General features: G+C 39.9%; 1 protein-coding gene across 4 annotated transcripts in view; it reads left to right on the top strand.

Annotated features, from left to right (window-relative positions):
• The window catches only part of TC2N (tandem C2 domains, nuclear), a 71,930-nt gene that overhangs the window by 26,400 nt on the left and 23,869 nt on the right, over window positions 1-21,661 (top strand). For 2 of the 4 annotated variants that reach the window (XM_072837807.1, XM_072837804.1), the window contains exons 1-3: window positions 137-243; window positions 13,038-13,160; window positions 14,406-14,639. In XM_072837807.1, the coding sequence (XP_072693908.1) occupies window positions 13,094-13,160; window positions 14,406-14,639 (301 nt within the window). In that variant the 5' untranslated portion in view covers window positions 137-243; window positions 13,038-13,093. Of the gene's footprint in view, window positions 1-136; window positions 244-7,667; window positions 7,834-13,037; window positions 13,161-14,405; window positions 14,640-21,661 lie in introns of those variants that run through there. The other 2 variants (XM_072837805.1, XM_072837806.1) reach the window with 2 other exon arrangements.

Below are 21,661 nucleotides of genomic sequence, written 5' to 3'. Positions count from 1 at the left end.
GGGGCCGGGGGCGGGGCCGGGGGCGGGGTTGCCTGCGGGGCCGGGGGCGGGGCGCACCTGCGGGGGGCGGGGCGGGCCTGCGGGGCCGGGGGCGGGGTCTCCGGGCGCGGCTGGCGAGGGCGAGGGCGAGGGCGAGGGCGAGGGCGAGGGCGAGGGCGAGGGCGAGGGCGAGGGCGAGGGCGCGGCGGCCCGGGGCTGGGCGCCCGCGGGAGGCGGCGGCTGGGTGCCCGCTGCGAGCAGGAGGTAAGCGGCCTCGGCCGCGCAGCGCCGCCTCGGGCCGTGGGGCGGGGGCGCCCGGGGGGCCGCGCGTGGACACGGGCGCAGGGCGGCGGGGACGCGGGTGTGCGGCGGGGTGGGGGCGGCGGCTCGGGTGCGCCGTGGGTCGTCCCCGGGCGCGCCGCGGGTCCCGGCCTCCGGGTGGGGCTCGGGGAGTGCGGGAGCCGGGGTGCGGCGGCGGCGGCGGCGGCGGCAGCGGAGGGGCCGGTCGCCCCCAGCCCCGCGGGGCGCACTGTTCCCCGCTTGGCGCGGCCTTGACTCTGGGAACGTCGCCCGGCTTGGGGGCCTCGCGGGCGGGGGCGCTCCGGGGAGCCTGGGGGAGGCTGGGGCCCTGATGGGCGCGCCGGGTGGGCAGGGCGGGGGCGGGGGGGCAGGCCGGGCCCCCTGCCGGGCCCGCGGGGAGGGGAGCGCAGCGGCGGGGCGGGGGCTCCGGGCGCCGAGGGAGCCCGCTCCTGGCCCTGGAGAGTCGATTCCCGATTCCCGAGTGTCTGCCACCGTGATGTTCTGAAGCCTTCGGAAGTCGCAGAGGAGCGTTAAAATGTCGCTTCCCTCTGGTTTTTGCAAAACACGGATTATACATCCAGCTTGGTTTTAGATTTGGCTTCTGTCTCTTTGAGTTGTCTTTTTTCATTTGCCGTCGCTTCCTTGAAATAAAAGGAAACGGTATTTGTGGGGGTATTGCACACAGGTAGACGTCCAGATATGGGCAAGATAGATGCCAACCCCGAAGCATTGATTCCTTAAGAATACTTAAAATACAGCGTGTGAAAGGATTGCTTTGGGTTTTGGAATATTATTCCAATTCTCACTCCAGGTAGGCATGTAGGAGAAATTTTTTCCCCCTGATTAATACGATAAAAAGTAGCCTGGAAAATATTGAGAGTTAACAACAACATCCTCTATTTGCCAATTTAATGTTTTGATCTGTAACTTTATTGTGCTTAAAAACTTTCTTGTGGAAGGAAATTAATACTGCTTGCCTCTGAGAGCTGGGATTGGAGAATTTATCTTCTATCTCTCGTGTTTTGTAGTTTTTGTCAGTGACTATGATTACCTTCATAACCGGGTGAAAAAGTCTTCATAAAAATCTGTTTCTTTAAACTTTTCAAGAAAATATTTCAAAAGTATCCCTGGTATTTTATTGGTTCCACTTGGATTATCATTGTATTCATGAATAAAGCTAACAAATTGGGAGATTAATTCAGGTTGAGAGAAAAGGAGTGAGGTTCCTGTAGGACATCTGGCAGACCTGTTTGGTTGGCAGATGTATTAGTATTGGGATTTTCTGAAGTCCAGAATTGTAAATGTTAGAAGCTTGGTGGATTTGTGGTTTGTTTGTCCCGTGGGAGTGGAAGTGATTATTCAAGAGAGTAGAGTAAGAAGAGAAGACCAAGGATGGGAAACACCAACATTTAAGTGATGCAATGCATAGAGATGGCTGTGGAGAGTGACGAGGAGAAGTCAGGGAAGGAGGAGGAACATCTAGCGGACAGTGGTTCATAGATGCCTGGAGAGGAAAGAGTTTTCATCAGGAGAGAAATCTGTCTCAGTCAGATGAGTCAGGGGATCTGGAAAATAGGAGCTGATCAAGTAAGTGGCTTTGGTGGTTAGGTCAATTGACCTCAGCAAACACAATTCAAGCAAAATGATAAGGATGGAAGTCAAATACGAATGAATTTGAGGAGTAAATAGAAATGAAGAAATAATAAGGAGAATAGAGTCCTTATTTTGAGAAACAAAGATTAGGAGACATGACAGGGTGGTAGAGGGGAGCTGGTAGTCAGTTTGGAAAGAGTATAAGGACAATGGAATATGTTGCAGTGCACCTCAAGCTGGAGCAAGTAGCTGAGCATATTGAGTAGAACTGTTATAAGAAAGATTTTTCTCTTCCCCCCCATTCAAATTATGACCACCATCCTGGTGGTATTTTGGTCTGTTGGATTCAGGTGTTACCAGTGTTAAAGTGACACTGTCACAAACTGTTGGATTGCGCTTCACCTGCAGCACTCCAGTACTGTAATGCCCCCAGCTTACATTGAACTCGCAGGATTCTTTCTTGTATATCTCAGCAATTCTTACTATCTCTTGTAGAAATCAGACATGTTGGTTAGATCAGAATTCACGAGGCATATGTCAGGGGCTTTGCTTCGATTATTATTATGCTTTCAAGGGAAGATGCTCGTAGGTGAAAATTTCTTTATAAGGAGTTTTACTTCCAACACCATTGAAAGTTTAATTTTTCTGTTGCTGTTCAGACATGTTGTTTTATGTGGATTTATGTTTGGAATATGAAAGTAATAGCTAAAATGGAAAAGGCCAATAATCAAGTGCTTCCGAGGATATAGAACACTTGGAAGTCTTTGTACTCTGCTGGTAGAAGTGTAAATTGGTAAATCATTTTGAAGACTTTGTGGCTGTACCAAATACAGCAAGTCTTATGCATAAACTATGTTCATACTGGACCTGACAAAACCCTAGAAAGTGCAAACTAGCCTAAAGCAACAGAAAACAGATTAGTGGTTACTTTGGGGTTGAGGGCAGGGGAAAGGTAAGGAGGGACGGATTGGAAAAAGGTTATGAGGAGACTTTTGGGGTTGGTGTGTTATTTTCTTGATTGTGAAGATGCTTTCACCAAAGTATACATATGTTTGAGTCATGAGATTGTGTATTTTAAATATGTGTAATTTACTGCAAATCAGTACGTAAACAAGGCTGTAAAAAAAGTAAATAAAATAATGGAAGGAATACTTAGTATACTAAGTATACTTTTCCTTTCTCTTCTTTTTAAAAAGGTTTTATTTATTTGAGCGAGAAAGAGAGAGCATGAGCAGAGGGACAGGGAGAGGGAGAGGAGGAGGGAGAAGCAGATAGACTCCTTACTGAGCAGTGTAGGACTTGATCCCAGGACCCTGAAATCATGACCTGAACCCCCAGGATCCTGAGATCATGACCTGAGCCAACAGCAGACGCATAACTGACTGAACCACCCAGGCACCCCTATTTTTTCTTTCAAATACTGTGGTGATCTGGGGGTGATGGGATTATTGGTAATTTTTTATTTTCTTCATATGTTTGCCAGTATTTTTCACATTTTCTACCACGACCATGCATTTCTTACTGTTTAAAGGAGAAATTATTTATTTCATATGTACAAAATAGTACTTTTGACACATCCAGACATTTAGAGAATATAAATAAAAGCCACTGTACTTATATCATGTTTTAGAGATTATACATCGTCAGTATTTTCAAAGCCCTGATTGTATGTTTCCCTCATGTCTTTATCTTTCCATGCTCCTTGATTTTCTGTATAGTTTTATTATGTAGGTATGTATTCATAAATAATGTCTTGTCTATTCCATGACTCCTTTGGTACAATATTATATTTATGAGACTCATCGATGTTGATGTCTTATTGTTCATTCACTTTTTATTGCTCTATATCATTCTATTGTATGACTTTACACTCTTTATCCATCTTCCTATTTATCTTCCAGTTAATGGCTATTTAGAGGTGTTTTCAGTTTTCTTTTTTTAAGTTTTGCTTTTTGCCGTTAAAAGCTATTTTGTTTTGGCCTTTTTTCTTTTTCTTTTTTTTTTTTTTTTAAAGATTTTATCCATTTATTTGAGAGAGAGAGAGCACAGTTGGGGGAGAAGGGAGAAGCTAACTTCCCACTGAGTGCAGAACCCAACGTGGGGCTTAATACCTGAGATCATGACCTGAGCCAAAGATAGATGCTTAACTGACTGAACCACCCAGGCACACCTGTTATGGCCATTCTAATGCACGTCTCTTGGCCTAAGAGTAGAGTTGTGGATCTTCAGTTCTGCTAGATAATAGAGGCTTTTTTTTTTTTAAGATTTTATTTATTTATTAATGAGAGACACACAGAGAGGCAGAGACACAGGCAGGGGGAGGAGCAGGCTCCCTGCAGGGACCCCAATGTGGGACTGGATACCCAGACTGGGGTCATGCTCTGAGCCGAAGGCAGATGCTCAACCGCTGAGCCACCTGGACGTCCCCAGAATTATTTTATAAAGCGGTTGTAACTGTTTATACTTTCACAGGCAAAGTGTTAAGTGTTCACTTTGTCCCCTTCCTCAACATTTGAGATCTTTGTACAACAACATTTGTAATTTATAAAAAAAAACATTTTATTTATTTAAGAGAGAAAGTGAGTGAGAGCAGGGGCAGAGGAGAGGGAGAAGCAGGCTCCCCACTGAGCAGGGAGTCCAATGTGGGGCTTGATCCCAGCACCCCGGGATCATGACCTGAGCTGAAGGCAGACGCTTAACCGACTGAGCCCCCCAAGGGCCCCAACAACATCTGTAATTATCTGAATTGTTTCCTTTCAACACTAGGGTGGGTGAGAAATGGTACTTCACTAGAGGTTTAATTTACATTTCCTTAATTATTGATGATATGGAACCTTCCATAATTCCTCTCTAAGAGATATCTGTTTATGTCTTTTGTCCATTTTTTTTAGTTTTATAAATTTGATTTCTAGAAGTTGTATTTATTTATTTGTGGTATTATAAATAGTATAGTTATGCATATGGCAAATATCTTTTCCTCAGTTAAGTGGCTTGTCTTATCTTTTACTTTACATAGTTTTATTTTATGTAGTTTTTAATGGATGCATTCTCTAGTGTGGTTGAATGTATCAGCCTTTTCATTTATGGTTTGTGCTTTTGGCATCTTGTTTAACACCTCTGTCTCTTCCTTGAGGTTGAAAGAATATAGTCTGATATTTTTTCTGAAAGCTTTAATATATTGCCTTTTGTATTTATGTGTTTAATCCTTGTGTGATTGATATTTGTGTGGTGTGAGGTGGGTGTCCAGTTTCATGTTTTTTCCCCGTATTGGTAATCAGTTTTTTCCAGCATCGTTTATTGAATATTCTGTTTTTTCCCCCCAGGGATCTGTAAGCATCGTATGTCAGGTTTTCACATATGTGTGTGTATGTTTCTTTCAATGGTCTGTGTATTCTTGCTGCCATTTTACTTACTTTATTTGTGTAAAGAGACATGATACCTACGAAAACGAGTCACCTACTCATAGTTTGTTTAAAATTAGACTCCTCTTCAAATTAATTTTTTCCTAAAGTAAACTTTTCACTTGAATATATATATATATTTTTAATAATAAATTTATTTTTTATTGGTGTTCAATTTGCCAACATACAGAATAATACCCAGTGCTCATCCCGTCAAGTCCCCCGCTCAGTGCCCGCCACCCAGTCAACCCCACCCCCCCGCGCACTTCCCCTTCCACCACCCCTAGTTCGTTTCCCAGAGTTAGGAGTCTTCATGTTCTGTCTCCCTTTCTGATATTTCCTACTCATTTCTTCTCCCTTCCCTTCTATTCCCTTTCACTATTATTTATATTCCCCAAATGAATGAGACCATATAATGTTTGTCCTTCTCCGATTGACTCATTTCACTCAGCATAATACCCTCCAGTTCCATCCACGTTGAAGCAAATGATGGGTATTTGTCATTTCTAATGGCTGAGTAATATCACTTGAATATATTTTTAATCCTTATCTACCATAATCAGCTGGGATCACAAGTAGTACTGAAGTTACTTTTATTATTATTATTATTTATTAATTATTATTATTATTATTATTTTAGAGAGGAAGAAAGGGCAGGAGAGGCAGAAGGAGAGAGGGAATCTTAAGCAGGCTCCACTCCCAGCACAGAGCCCCATTGGGGCTCTATCTCTCAACCCTAATGAGATCAAGACCTAAACTGAAATTAAGAGTTAGGTGCCTAACTGACTGAGCTACCCAAGTGCCCCATAACACTGAAGCTACTTTAATGTAGACTATATCAGACTGTCATTTGTTTTAGCAAATCCTGTCCTAACTCACTAGAGTTCATTTTAACTTGAAAAAGAAATACAGAGATTTCATTTTGGGAATATAGTTAAGATATTTGGAAAAGCTTTCATACTGCAAATAACTAAATACTAAAACTAAATACTAAAACTAAATACTAAAACTAAATACTGTATTTAATTTTTTTAAAAAGGTACTTAGGAATGACTATGCCAAAATGTAAAAGAAAGCTGAAAATCTGAGACTCAAGGAGCCCTTAAATCTTATTTGCTCTGAGAGCATTTGCTAAACAGGGGGGAACTTGATTAGATTTGGTTAAAAACTTGATGAATTTGTAGGACTGGAGGCGTAGTTAGCAGTCAGCCCCAGGCTTATTCAAGGCCAGCTAACCAGAGACTCTGCCCTTAATTATGGGATTTCCAAAGGTGTGTGGTGTCAAGGGTGAAAACTCATTCTACCTCTTTTAAAGATCTGCAAGGAAAATTACCTTGATGTCAAATAAAACAGGGAAAGAAAACCTGTCTTTGGGAAGTTGTAACCACCAGTCCATGGGCAGTGGTAGGGGGTGGCTCACATCACCTCCGTGGTCCAAAAACATTTTAAGATGAAATTTTAAAAATATCTTATTTTACTTTAGATATAATTCATATACCATAAAATTCACCCTTTTCACAGTTTAGTGGTTTTTCATTTATTCACAAACATATGCAATACCATCATCTCTAATTCTAGAACATTTTTATTTCCCTAAGAAAGAAACTTTGTACCCATTCACAGTCAGTCCTCATTTCCCCTGTCTTCACCAACCCCTGGCAATCACTAACGTACTTTCTATTTCTATGGATTTGCTGATTCTGGGCATTTTGTATGAATGAAATGATACAATATGTGGTCTTCTGTGTCTTTCCCTTTTCACTTAGTGTAATGTTTTCAAGGTCTGTTCATGTTGTTACACAAATCAGTACTTGATTTCTTTTAATGGCTGAATAAAATTCCATGGTGTGGATATGCCATATTTTGCTTTTGTTTTTCCATTTGTTAGTTGATAGACATTTGGGTTGTATCCTCTTTTTGGCTATTATGAATCATGCTGTCATGAACATTTGTGTACAAGTTTTTATGTGGATATATGTTTTTCATTCTTGTAGGTATAAGAGATCTAGGGACTGGATTCTTGGGTCATATGGCAATTCTGTAGTTAAGTGTTTGAGGAACTGCTGAACTATTTTCTAGAGCAGCAGCCCCATTTTTTATTCTCACCAACAGTCTGTGGGAGTTCCAGGTCCTTTACATCTTTGTCAACACTTGTTTTTGTCTATTGTTTTGATTATAGCCATCCTAAGTGTACATGGATTAGTAGCTCATTGTGGTTTTGATTTTCATTTCCCTAATAACTGATGGTGTTAAGCACCTTTTCATGTGTTTATCGGCCATTGATCTATCTTTGGAGAAATATCTATTCACATCCTTTGCCCATTTTTAAATCAGGTTCTCTGTCAAGGTACGAGTTTATTTATTTATTTATTTTTTAAAATTTATTTATGATAGTCACAGAAAGAGAGAGAGAGAGAGAGAGAGAGGCAGAGACACAGGCAGAAGGAGAAGCAGGCTCCATGCACCGGGAGCCCGACGTGGGATTCGATCCCGGGGTCTCCAGGATCGCGCCCTGGGCCAAAGGCAGGCGCCAAACCGCTGCGCCACCCAGGGATCCCAGGTACGAGTTTAAAATGGGCTTCTGGGTGGCTCAGTCAGTTAAGCATCTGACTTGATTTTGGCTCAGGTCTTGATCTCAGGGCTGTGAGTTCAAGTCTCACATTGGGCTCCATGCTGGGCATGGAGACTACTATAAAAAAATAAATAAACAAAATGATATGGTAAACAAATGCAAATATTAACTGAAAGTATATTTTCATCTTTGGGTTAAAGAAGTTCTACAAATAAAGTTTCAAGGTCGCTGAATAATTTGTCAAAGATAAACTAAGTGCACAGGACATAAGACAACCCGAGCAAGAATCAGCAGAAACAAAATATAGAAGTAAACTTACAAAAGCTTACATATTGGAATTACCAGTTATAGATTATTAAAATAACTATGATGGAGGCACCTGAGTGGCTCAGTTAGTTGAGCCTTTGACTGTTGATTTTGCCTCAGGTCATGATCTCAGGGTCGGGAGATCCCTCCACCCTCAACAGGGAGTCTGCTTGGGGTTTTCTCTCCCTATCCCCCTGCCACTCCCCCTCAAATAAATAAATTAAAAATAACTATGATGGGTTATATTTAAGAAAATAAAAGACAAGTTGGTTTTTTTTTCAGCTGCTTTTGAGGTTTCCTCTTTATCACTGGCTTTGAACCATGTTATTATGATGTGTCTTGGCATAGTTTTCATCATACTTCCTATGTTTAGTGTGTGTTGAGAGGTCGAATTTTATTTTTTCAAATATTTTTTCTGCCTTCCCCAGTCTTTCATGGACTTCAGTTAGGCTGCTTACAATTGTCCTATGGGTCACAGATGCTCTTTTTTTTGTTTTTTTTGTTTTTTTTGTTTGTTTTTTTTTTTTTTTTTACAGATGCTCTTTTTATTTTGTCTTTATTCTTTTTTTGCTCTTTGTTTCATTTTTTTTTTAATTTTTGTTTATTTATGATAGTCACACACAGAGAGAGAGAGAAAGGCAGAGACACAGGCAGAGGGAGAAGCAGGCTCCATGCACCGGGAGCCTGACATGGGATTCGATCCCGAGTCTCCAGGATCGCGCCCTGGGCCAAAGGCAGGCGCTAAACCGCTGCGCCACCCGGGGATCCCTCTTTGTTTCATTTTGAATAATTTCTTTAGCTATACCTTCAAGTATATTAATCTTTTCTGTTCCAATATATAGTCTGCTTTTAATCCCATCCAGTGTATTTTCCATCTCAGATATTGTAATTTTTGTCTTTAGAAGTTGGGTACTTTTTTGTATCTTTCATGTCAGTTTTTAACTTTTTGAACATATAGATTCAGTCAGAACTGTTTTAATTATTTCTGATGTATGGGGCTTTTAAATCCTACAGTAGTTTCCTTAAATTTTCATTTCATGAAAAAAAAAAACTGTTTTAATATCCTTAACTGTCTGTGTCATTTCTGAGTGGGACCTAGAACTGATTGATTTTTCTCATTATTTTTTTTTTTTGCAAATTTGGTAATTTTTTATTGGATGCCAAATATTGTGAATTTTATTTTGTGTGCTGGATATCATTTAGATTTTTCTAAAAATGTTTTGCTTTGGGACATAGTCTTTTTGGAAATAGTTTGATCCTTTTGAGTCTTGCTTTTTGAATTGTTAGGTAGAAGCGGCTAGCATTTAGTTTACAGTTATTTTTTCCTCACCAAGAATGCAACGCTCTCCTGAGAATCCTATCCAATATCCTGTGAACTGTATGGTTTCCCCAGTTTGGTTGGTAGGGACAGGCATTATTACCAACCTTGGGGAGTACTGGTATGGCTTTCATAATCTTTTCTGGCCGTCTTTGCCCAGACTTATGCAATTTGCTTGCATGCATGTTCTGACCCGTATTCTGCTGAATACTGGAGTGGGACCCTCTGCTGATGGCTGTGGCTCTCTCTGTGTGCACCTCTCCGCCCTCTATTAGGCGACCATGCAAACTGTATTTGCTTTATTCTTATTCACACCAGCATGTTCCTTTTGCTGCGTTCCTCCCTCATAGTCTTCAGTTCATTTTGGATGACTCAAGGCCGTCAAGTTTAAGGATCTTGTCTCCAGAAGTAGAAATCATTTTTTTAAAAGATTTTATTTATTTATTCATGAGAATACACAGAGAGGAGAGAGAGAGAGAGGCAGAGACACAGGCAGAGGGAGAAGCAGGCTCTTGCAGGGAGCCCGACGTGGGACCCGATCCTGGGTCTCCAGGACTACGCCCTGGGCCGAAGGCAACGCCAAACCACTGAGCCACCGGGCTGCCCAGTAGAAATCATTTTTAATCAGTCCTCCCACAGTACTTTCATGATGAATGTAAAGTATTTGCAGGCTGACTGGGGTCAGAAATGTGGTTTGATGAGTTTAAGAGTTTTTATATGAGCTCATTGTTCTGCTTTGTTCCCTTATCTGTCAACTACATATTTGCTAAGTTCCTGCTATATTCCCAGCATCATATAGGGTGCTGAGTGTGAAGTAGAAAGTGAGTATAATATTTTTTCTAAAAAGTTTATATCCTAGAGGGGGAGAGAGAACAAGTGTCACACATGTCAAGAAAAATATAAAATTCTTTTTTTTTTTTAAAGTTTATTAGATGTTTACAAATGAGAGAAATTAGTATGGTCTGAGTAGTCAAGGAATACGTCCTTTAAACTAGGGCCAAAAAGGGATTTTGAAAATGTATAAATTTTTAAAAGATTTTATTTATTTATTTGAGAGAGCATGAGCAGGGGGAGGGCTAGAGGGTCTTGGGATCAAATCCTGCATTGGGCTCCCTGCATGGAGCCTGCTTCTCCCTCTGCCTGTGTCTCTGCCTCTCTCTGTGTGTCTCTCATGAATAAATGAATAAAATCTTTTAAAAAAAATGTGGTACAGGAATAAACAGACCAGTTGAAGAAAATAGAAAATATAGAAATAAGCCCAATTGTATGTAGAAGTTTAGTCTGTAATAAAGACAACATTCTAAAATCGTAGGAGAAAATAATGGGATTTTAAATAAATGGTGTATGTGATACCAGAATAGCTAATTGGGGAAGGTAGGATTGGATCTCCTTCTCATACTGTGCACCAGGCTGTTAGTATAGAAGGTGGTAACTCTGTTACGACTAAGTATTAGAAGAAACTGTGGGTAAAGTCTTTTATGACCTACATTTGGGAAAAACGTTCTGATGACTCCAAATCCAGAAGCAAAAAGGGAAAACATAGATTAAGTATAACTATATCTGTATGTATCCACACACTCATCTGTTGCTTTCTTTCTTTTTTTTAAGATTTTATTTACTCTTTTATTTACTGTGGCATCCCCAGACTCATCTGTTTCCATATATATGTATATGTACGTTTGTATATTCCCACACATTCTGTCTCAGTAGAAAATACCATAAAAAGGCAATGACAAGGAACGCCTGGGTGGCTCAGCTGTTGAGCGTCTGCCTTTGGCTCAGGGCGTGACCCCGGGGTCCTGGGATCGCATCCCGCATCGGGCTCCCTGCACAGAGCCTGCTTCTCCCTCTGCCCATGTCTCTCCTTCTCTCTCTCTGTCTCTGTCTCTCATAAATAATAAAATCTTTAAAAAAAAAAAAAGACAATGACAAACTGGAAGAATGTTTGCCACTTATATCACTGACAATGTGTTAATCTCTCCAATATATAAAAGTCCTCTAAAACTGAGGCAGAAAAAGATGAATAGCTTTACAGAGAGATGGGCAAGAGATAATGAACAGCGAGTTCATAGAGCCAAATACAGATTAACCTTATATGAAAAGGTGCCCACACCATAGTAAAAGAGATGCACATTACAACAACACAAGATACCATTTCTTTCCCATCAGATGGGAAAGCATTTTGACGAATACCTTCTTGGTGGCTGTGTTTGGAAGCTGAAGCTACTGTATTACATTGAGAATATGCAGATTGTGACCTGCAGAATGGGGAGGAACAAGCCACCTATAGGGGTTAGCAGGTAGCTCCCTCACCATCTGAGCTCCCACTTTGGGGAAGTAAAAACTTACGGGGCCTTCTTTTCAAAATTTTTTTTTAAAGATTTGATTTATTTATTTGAGAGAGACAGACACAGCGACAGAGATAGCAGTGAGAGAGAGCACTGACAGGGAGAAGAGGGAGAAAAATGTACGTGGGGGTTAACCCCAGGACCCTGGATCGTGACCTGAGCCGAAGGCAGATGTTTAACCAGCTGAGCCACACAGGCGCCCGCCACCACCTCACCCTGGTTGATTTGCTTGAAGGTGCCGTTTCGGTGCACCCACACAAAGGAAGTAAAGTCAGAAGATTTTTTACTTAGAGATCTCAGCCACAGAAGTGGGGAGGCAGAGATGGATTAAGATTTGCTGTGAATTGATAACGGTTTAGTCTGGGTGATAGGGATATTCTTATACCCGTTTTATCTTTTGTATACATTTGAAATTTCCTGTGAAAAATGTAGAGTTTAAGAATGCACAAGTGAAGAGAGTCCATTTGGAATTGTGTCACTGAGGCCAAGGCGAGCAACTGGACATGAAGTCCTTACACAATTTTATGTGCCTGATAAATTTACAGCAGACTCTCAGGGCGCTTGACTGGCTCAGTTGGTGTAACATGTGATTCTCGATCTTGGGGTTGTAAATTCAAGCCCCATGGTGGGGGCAGATATTACTTAAAAATAATTTTTTTAAAAAACCCAACTCCCTTTATTTCTAGTTTATATTATAAGTGGTTTAGTTAGCTGGTGTCTGTGGGTGTGTGTGTTGGGGGGGTAATACAGTGTTTAAGATATATTTTTCTATTAGCGCAATTCTAAACTTTAAACCAACTTATAAAGTATGCAGTTGTTTATTGGCCCCATATAATCCCCCATCATCTTTTGGATAACCAAAAGAATTGACTTGGAGGAAGTGAAGTTGTTCTCACATGTCCTAGGAGTGCCATATTTTCTTGCAAAGTTTGCTTGGGCATTGATTTGGGTATACCTGGCAAAAAAGAAAACTCAGGGTGGAGTTTTTTTTTCAAATTTAATGTTGGGATTGTTCATTTAGTGATTTTTGAACATGTTTTAATGACTTGTAAGGCGCTTAATTAGGTCATATAAAATTACATGTAAGATGAAAAACCATCATCTTCTAAACCTTTTTTGCTTTGTTTTCCTCATTACATCTTAGAAAGATAATGGAATTAATTTAGTGATACCTAATGCTATTAAACATGATCATGTTAACTTTTCTATTCTACCAACAGATTAATATTAAAATTGGAAGTTTGTATCAATTGCTGAGTATTGGAAATTGGATGTGATGGCAGCAGAATTTATAAAGAGTTGCTGTAGAGGATGTTTCTATGGAGAAACAGAAAAGCACAATTGTGAGTTTGGCTTCTTTTGGCTTCAACAAACACTTATTTAATGTATTTTTTGTCTGTGGCATTTCATAATATAAAGATGAGTCAGACATAGTCCATAACTTCACGGGGGAGACAGAAACAAATATGAGGCACACTAGGTAAGTATTAAAGTACCCTGGGGCAAGGCAGAGGTAGAGAGTGAGAAATTCAAGGTTCAACCAGGCAGACACCCGGGACATCACCACCGACTGACAAGAGGATGGTGCTTGGTATGGGAATCTGCAGAGGATGTCAGCAGCGGGGTGGGAAGAAGGAAGTAAGAGAAGTGAGCACTAGACCTGAGGATTTAGGTGGATGAAGTAGAGGCAGGGAGGGAGGTGCTGCATGTGGTTGGGGGCAATACACGCTGGCAAATGTTTCCATTTGAACAAAGACAATTCCTAGTTTATGAACAGTGCACTAAGACATGCCTTTCACAGGTGAGTGACGTTTCATCTCCTCAAGAATCCATGTTTCTGAAAGCCTCCTGGGGAGTTCCCTTTCAATCATAGGGTCTCCTCACCTCATCAGAGTTATGACCGGAACTTTACTTTTCTCTGGCTTTTCCTTGTATACCTCCATCTAGAGTATAGCTCCCTCGTATGTCTGAGTACAAGGGCTTCTGTTTGCATTAAAACGTTTGGTAAATTCCTATGCAGCAGTATTTGTACTTTGATAATTGTACATAAAGATGAGCTCTGGGTGTCCCTTGCATCCCTGTCCTAAATCACCAGCTTAGGAATCACATAGCATTTGAGACAGGGACAGAAGAGGTCCCAGAAGCTAGCACAGGGAGACCAGCTATTATATTAGGGTAGAAAGACATTTTATCTTGTGATTGGGTGAAGGTTTTTGTAGATTTGGAGGCCTTTAGCTTCTTTTTAGAATTCTTTTATATATTTGAGACTGATGTTTACCACCAGTACTGACAACAAGAATTGATTCGTTGACAATATTTTTAAGTGACTGGCCTTTTCTTGAAAGATTTCTTGAAAGAAAGCATTGTAGAATTAATTACAGAATAAACTTGTTATTGCTGGGACAGAATTAATGCAGATTCCTATCAAGTGCTTGATAGGACCTGCAAGTAGTAGTTTCTGCACCAGCAGTTTGTTCTAAAACAATTAAGTAACATACCAGAGCATGCTAACTTTAGATTATTAAATATAAGTCTACATTCATATTTGTGATTTTTCTTTTTTTTTTTCCTACTTCTTTTACACACAGTTTTCATGGAAAGAGACTTTAAAGCAGCAGTCTCAGCGGGTCAAGATACCACGGTCCGTGTACCTCCGTTGACTTCCATCTCCGTCAAGCCCCAGGTTGGCTGTACTGAGGATTACTTACTTTCCAAATTACCATCTGATGGCAGAGAAGTACCGTTTGTGGTACCGAGGTTTAAGCTCTCCTATGTTCAGCCCAGGGCGCAAGGAACTCCTTCACATCTGGAAGAGCTAGAAGGTAAACAGTGACACAGGATTTAAAAATCAACACACGTAGCATTTGAATGCTATTGTTTCCATGATTTTGCTCTTTTATACCTTGAAAGATACAAAAGTCTTTTATGTATGGATTTTACATTTTATATGTTTTGCTCTTTCTGTAGAGGAACTTAATGTATAATATTTTTGAAAGGCCTCATTATGAAATCTGATCAGTCAACAAATTTGTGTTTAGATGTGGCCTTTTTAAAAAATATTTAAAATCAGTTAACAGTGTTTTATTAGTTTTAAAGGTAGAGTTTAGTGATTCATCAGTTGTACACAACACCCAGTGCTCATCCCATTATGTGCCCTCCTTCATCCACTTACCTCCCCCATCCACCTCCCTTCCAACAACCCTCAGTGTGTTTCTTAGAGTTGAGTCTCCTATGGTTTGTCTCCCTCTCTGATTTCATCTTATTTTTCCCTTCATTCCCCTCTGATCCTCTGTTTTGTTTCTTAAATCCCACATATGAGTGAAATCTGTGGTATTTGTCTTTCTCTGACTGACTTATTTCACCTAGCATAATACTCTCTAGTTTCATCAACATTGTTGCAAATGGTAAGATTTATTTTTTTTTGATGGCTGAATAATATTTCATTGTATATATAACTTCCTAGTCTAAATAGCCACTTGAATGGGATAGATTTCATTGGGTAAATTTTGGCTGATGTCGTTAGAGGTCAATGGAGTAATGATGATAAGAAGAAACAGCATGTAATTCTTGTATTTTAAAAACAATTTGCTTTCGTCCATTGAAACTCTGTTACAGGGCAGCCCCTGTGGCGCAGCGGTTTAGTGCCACCTGCAGTCTGGGGTGTGGTCCTGGAGACCCAGGATTGAGTTCCCTGTCCGGCTTCCTGCATGGAGCCTGCTTCTCCCTCTGCCTGTGTCTCTGCCTCTCTCTCGCTCTCTCTGAATGAATAAATAAATAAATCTTAAAAAAAAAGAAAGAAACACTGTTACAAGGTTCCCCCCCAAAAAAATTTTTCTTGTGAAAAATTTCAAAGGCACAGGGAAGTTGAAAGAATGTAACGGTGAAGGTTCCTCAGGAAGTTAAAAATACAGCTCCCCTATGCCTCAGCAATTGCACTATGAGGTATCTACCCTGAAGATACAAATGCAATGATATGAAGGGACCCCCGCACCCCAGTGTCATAGCAGCAACGTCCACAATAGCCAAACTGTGGGAGGAGCCACAATGTCCATCAACAGATGATGGATAGAGAAGATGCGGTCTATATACACGGTGCGATAGCACTTCAGCCATCAGAAAGAATATTTACTATTTACATTGACATGGTTGGAATTGGAGGGTACTATGCTGAGTGAAGTAAGTCGATCAATTATTACATGGTTTCCCTCATATATGGAATATAAGAAACAGTGCAGAGGATCATAGGGGAAGGGAGGGAAAGGTGAAGGGGAGTCATCAGGGAGGGAGATAAACCATGAGAGACTCTAAGTTCTAGGAAACACACTGAGGGTTGCTGGAGGGGAGGGGGTGGAAGGGTGGAGTAACTGGGTGACGGGCATTAAGGAGGGCACATGATGTGATGAGCACTGGGTGTTATACACAACTGATGAATTATTCAACACTACATCTGAAATTAATGATGTATTATATGTAGGCTAATTGAATTCAAATTTTTAAAAAGAGGGAAAAAAGAATATGATGGTGAATATCTGTATATCCACCACATGGAATCTATCATTAATGTTTTACTGTGCTTAATCACATATCTAGCTCTCTATTCCTCTGTTATTAACCCTTTTTGAGTCAGGTGAAACACATTTCATGGTAAATTGCAGGCATTAATACACTTCCTTCTAAATACTTAAGCATCTGTGTCATTTACCAGAGTTTAGTATCTGCTTATATTTTTATTCTTTTGACATAAGCCTTATATGCAACAAACTGCCTCAGTTTTAAGCTTGTATTTGTTGAGTTTGGATAAATGCATGTACAGTGTAATTCAAACTCCTATCAAAATCTAGAATATTTTTCCAAGTATTTTTATCTACCCTACCTTTCTCCCTTCTCATTCTAGGATTCCAATTAGACATATGTTGGACCATTTTATATTGTTTTACATGCCTCTCAGACTTCTTTTCTGTTGTTGTTCAATGTTTTCTTCCTTCTCTTTTCTAAAGATTGGATATTATTGATTTTCAAGTTCACCGTCTCTTCCTTTTGTCATCTCCTTGCAGCTGTTAAGCCCATCCAGTGAATTTTTATTTTAGACCTTGTATTTTTCAGTTGTTGAATTTACATTTGGTTCTTTTTTGTAGGTTCTTGTTCTTTGCTGTGATTTCATTTTCTTCTTTTCATTATTGTGAGCCTTTTTGCTTTTATATCTTTGGGCATTAGCATCTTTATCTGCTAATTCTAACATCTGAGTCACTTAGGTTTGGATTCTGTGATTGTCTTTTTTTTTTGGAGGATAGGTCACTTTTCATGTTTCACAGTGTTGGATGTTGTGTTGTGGACACTTTAAAATCTGTTACATTGCTTTGAGAAGAGAAGGGTTTTTGTTTATTTGTTTTTCTTTTTCCTTTCTTTTATCAAGGCAATGAACTTGGTTGGGCTATGCTGTAAATTCTGTGTCCTTGGTGACAGCTCTTATCTCAGCTTGTTTTTTTTTATCCTTAGTTGGAGTCTGTCCTGCATGTGTGTGGCTCCGGGATCAGAACAGATATTTGAGCAGACTTTACTCACAGAATTTGGTGCTTGGAACTCTGGTTCTTTAGGCCAGAAAGAGTGTGGGTTTTCTATTGGCGCTTTATCCATCCCATGCTGCATCAACTGTGGCTTTTGTTCAGGCTAATAGACATTAAAAACGGGTGTCCATTCCCTTTCTTCCAAGGGTCAATGCTGTCCTGGATATGTACCACTTTTGATAACTCTCTGGTACCTTCAGGGTTTTGTTCATTTTGTTTTTGGTCTACAGTGTACTTTTGTTATCTATAGGAGACTTGACTTTAGTGGGATGATCAATTAATCTATCTTTCCTCCCTCCCTCCCTCCCTCCCTCCCTCCCTCCCTCCCTCCCTCCCTCCCTCCCTTCCTTCCTTCCTTCCTTCCTTCCTTCCTTCCTTCCTTCCTTCCTTCCTTCCTTCCTTCCTCTTTCTTCAAGGAAAGAGGAACCCTGTGCTTGGCCCACCACTTTGTCTTGCATATGTCAGCAGTGTCTCTCAAAAATAGTGTTTAAAGGCTCTTGGCCACAGGATAGCCTGGTCTTTCTCTTGTACTTGTGACAGCATTGGGATTAAACCACATAAACAGTTTTGTAATCTGTTTTATTCATATCACACATTGTGAACACGTTTTCATATTCATTGCTTTTTAATGGCCCCATAGTATTAAATCAATAGATGTACCATAATTTTTTTTAATGAATTCTGTATTCTTAAACACTGAGTATCTAATATATTATTTTCATAATCAGAAAATAAGAAATACCTGGCAATATAGGATAGGACTTCTTTTGTCTTTTCATTTTCATTAAATCACTAGAAAACAGATTGCTTTTTTTTTTTTTTAAAGATTTTATTTATTTATTCATGAGAGACATAGAGAGAGAGAGAGGCAGAGGGAGAAGCAGGCTTCATGCAGGGAACCCAGTGAGGGACTTTATCCCAGGACTCCAGGATTATGCCCTGGGCCAAAGGCAAGTGCTAAACCGCTGAGCCACCCAGGGATCCCCAACAGATTGCTTTTTGATTTGAATGATTTGCAATGAATGAGGAAATTGGTTAAATTATAGGCTCAGGGAAGATGTGGCAAAGCCATCTGATTTTGATCCTATGGGAGAGAAAAATTACTTTATTAGACTCAAGAAAGTGTTCTGGGCATCTAATTCTAGAAGTCAGACATGTGCATGCTGTATGTGTATATGCCTGTGAGTGATGGGCTGACAAGGACATTTTGAGAGGGAGATAGGGCAGGCAACTGTCAGTGATGGCTGAAATTATGTGTCAAGTATCTGAAATTGTTTTGTTTTATTGCTTGCTTAGTGAGGGGTCTGATTATAACCATCACTTACTACTTTGTAAGATTCTATCATTAACATCTTTCTGTGCTTGCTTTGTCACACATCTACCTATCTATCCATGAAGAGAATGTATTTTGAATAAACACTGAAATTTTAAGTAGAGCTTTTGAGAGATATAAAGTAAATGTCTGGTTTGGTTTTATATGGCACTGTGGTTCTGTAAGTTGAGAGAACTTCCTCTTGAACTTTAATAATGGTATCACTGTATACTGTTTGAAGGGAAGGTTGGGATTCTGTAAAGGTAAAATAAGATCTGAATATTCTTTCTTAGATATAGCCTATAAATGTAGTACATCATCTTTGATGCTACTACTCCAGACAGGGTATTGTGTCTAAACAGACTTGTGGCAGTGCTTGTGTGCTGAATGAGAGGGGTTAGTGTCCAAGGTGGACTGGTTCCTTACAAAGCTCTCTGGCTTCATAACTCCATCTTGACACCCCTCTGCCTGTGAATTGTGCTTGGATTATACACACACAGTTATTTGACCTAGGGTGAGGATAAGATTTCCCCTCATAACCCCATATTTTCTTTTTCTTTTCTGAACTCAGTGTGAAGCCACCTGTTTTATTGTTTAACTTAATTCAGAAAGTATTGGTTTTACTATGAGTTCTATTTTAAATAGGACAAAAAAGAAGAAAAAGATGGTAATCATTTAAGCACTTAAAAACTTTATAGCATGTCTCTATATTTTTTCCAATGTGATTCTTAACTTTGAAAGGAATTTGATAAATGGTTTTACCTGTTTCAAATTGCAAAATACACACATATAGAAAAAGGAGAAAAGCAACTATGTAGCTCTGTGATTTATTACAAAGCAAGACACATGTATGGTCACCACTCAAGTAAACAAATACCACCAGCAATGTGTAAAAGCCTTCATCTTCCCTCGTTTCCATCATCAGTCCAGAGTAATCAGCGTCCCAACTGTGATGATTATTGCTTTCTTGCTACTCTTACTTTCTACCAGCTAAGCACATATCCCTAAATGTTGTGGTTTAGTTTTTTCTGTTTTCTGACCTTTATGTAAATGAAATGACATATTCAGCATAGTCTTTTTGTTTATGGGTTCTTCCTTCCTTCCTTCCTTTCTTTCTTTCTTTCTTTCTTTCTTTCTTTCTTTCTTTCTTTCTTTCTTTCTTTCTTTTTTTAGCTTTTTGAAAGTCTTTTTTTTAAATAATAAGTTTATTTTTTATTGGTGTTCAATTTTCCAACATACAGAACAACACCCAGTGCTCATCCCGTCAAGTGCCCCCCCCTCAGTGCCCGCCACCCAGTCACCCCCACCCCCCACCCTCCTTCCCTTCCACCACCCTAGTTCGTTTCCCAGAGTTAGGAGTCTTCCATGTTCTGTCTCCCTTTCTGATATTTCCCAAACATTTCTTCTCCCTTCCCCTCTATTCCCTTTCACTATTATTTATATTCCCCAAATGCATGAGACCATATAATGTTTGTCCTTCTCTGATTGACTTATTTCACTCAGCATAATACCCTCTAGTTCCATCCATGTGGAAGCAAATGGTGGGTATTTGTCATTTCTAATAGCTGAGTAATATTCCATTGTATACATAAACCACATCTTCTTTATCCATTCATCTTGCAATGGACACCGAGGCTCCTTCCACAGTATGGGTTCTTTCATTCAACATAATCTTTGTGAGATTCATTCACATTTTCAGTAGCTTCCATTAGTTTTAACATCTGTACAGAAAATATATTTATTTTTATTTATTCTAAGTGGCATGGTATGCAGTCATGTTTCTGTATAGCACACATTTATTTTTATTAGTACGTATAGATTACAGTTCATTTCACTAGTGATAGACGTTGAGAGTTTTTCCATTTTTGGCCATGATGGATAAGGATGCTTACAAACATTCTTTTTTAAAATTTTAATTAGCCAACATATACTGCATCATTAGTTTCAGATATACAGTCCAGTGATTCATCAGCTGCATGTAACACCCAGTGCTCATCACATCCCGAGCTCCTTCATGCCCATGCCCCAGTTGCCCCATCCCCCGACCCCTTCCCCTCCAGCGATCCTCAGGCTTATGAACACTCTCATACACGTCCCTAGGTGCACACGTGCAGACAGTTCAGTTGTGTATGTGTCCCAGAACGGCATTGTCATGTCACAGGATATATATATCTCAGCCTTCCTAGAATTTGCCAAGTTTTTTTTTCATGGTGATTGCCTCAGTTTATATTCCCACCAGCAGGGTTTGGTAGATCACATTGTGCTACTCTCTTGCCAACACTTGCTTTTGTAAGGCTTTTTTATTTTAACCATCCTGCTGAGTCTGTAGTGGATTCTTCTGGGAGTTTTAATTTGCATTTGCCTCCTAACTCATGAAAATTGAGCACCTGCTCATGTTTTTTGGCTATTTGGGTAGCCTCTTTTCTGAAGTGCCTGCTTGAGTCTTACAGCCAATTTATATTTGGACTTGCCTGTCTTTTTCTTATTGATTTGTGAAAATTCCTTGTATATTCTGGGGTATGAGCCCTTTGTTGGTTCTATTTGTTGCACATGTCTTCTCCCACTCCGTGCATTACCTTTTCACTCTCTTCAATTGAAAATGGAAAATTTCAATTTTAAAGTAGTTGAGTATATTAACAAAATTTTGTGATAAATGCTGTGTTCCATTTAGGAAGTTCTTTCCTGCTTTAAGGCTGTGAAAACTTTCTTATAAATTTCCTTAAACATACAAGTTTTATTGGTTTGCTTTAACATTTAATTTAGACCCACAATCCACTTGAAATTAATATTTTGTGATTTTTTTTATGTTGGGGTGAAGGTATATATATACCAATATCCAGTTGTCTTAGCACACTTTAATGAAAAGATTTTCCAGTGCTACATTGGTTGTAAATCTAATGTCCACAAAATAATGAGTGTCTCTCTCTGTTCTGCTCAATCTTATTTTATTGTGCCAATCTTCCGTTCT

This window comes from Canis lupus, chromosome 9 (genome assembly GCF_048164855.1).
Source record: "Canis lupus baileyi chromosome 9, mCanLup2.hap1, whole genome shotgun sequence".
In the NCBI taxonomy this organism is placed as follows: domain Eukaryota; kingdom Metazoa; phylum Chordata; class Mammalia; order Carnivora; family Canidae; genus Canis; species Canis lupus.
This window is presented reverse-complemented; position numbering and strand designations above follow the sequence as displayed.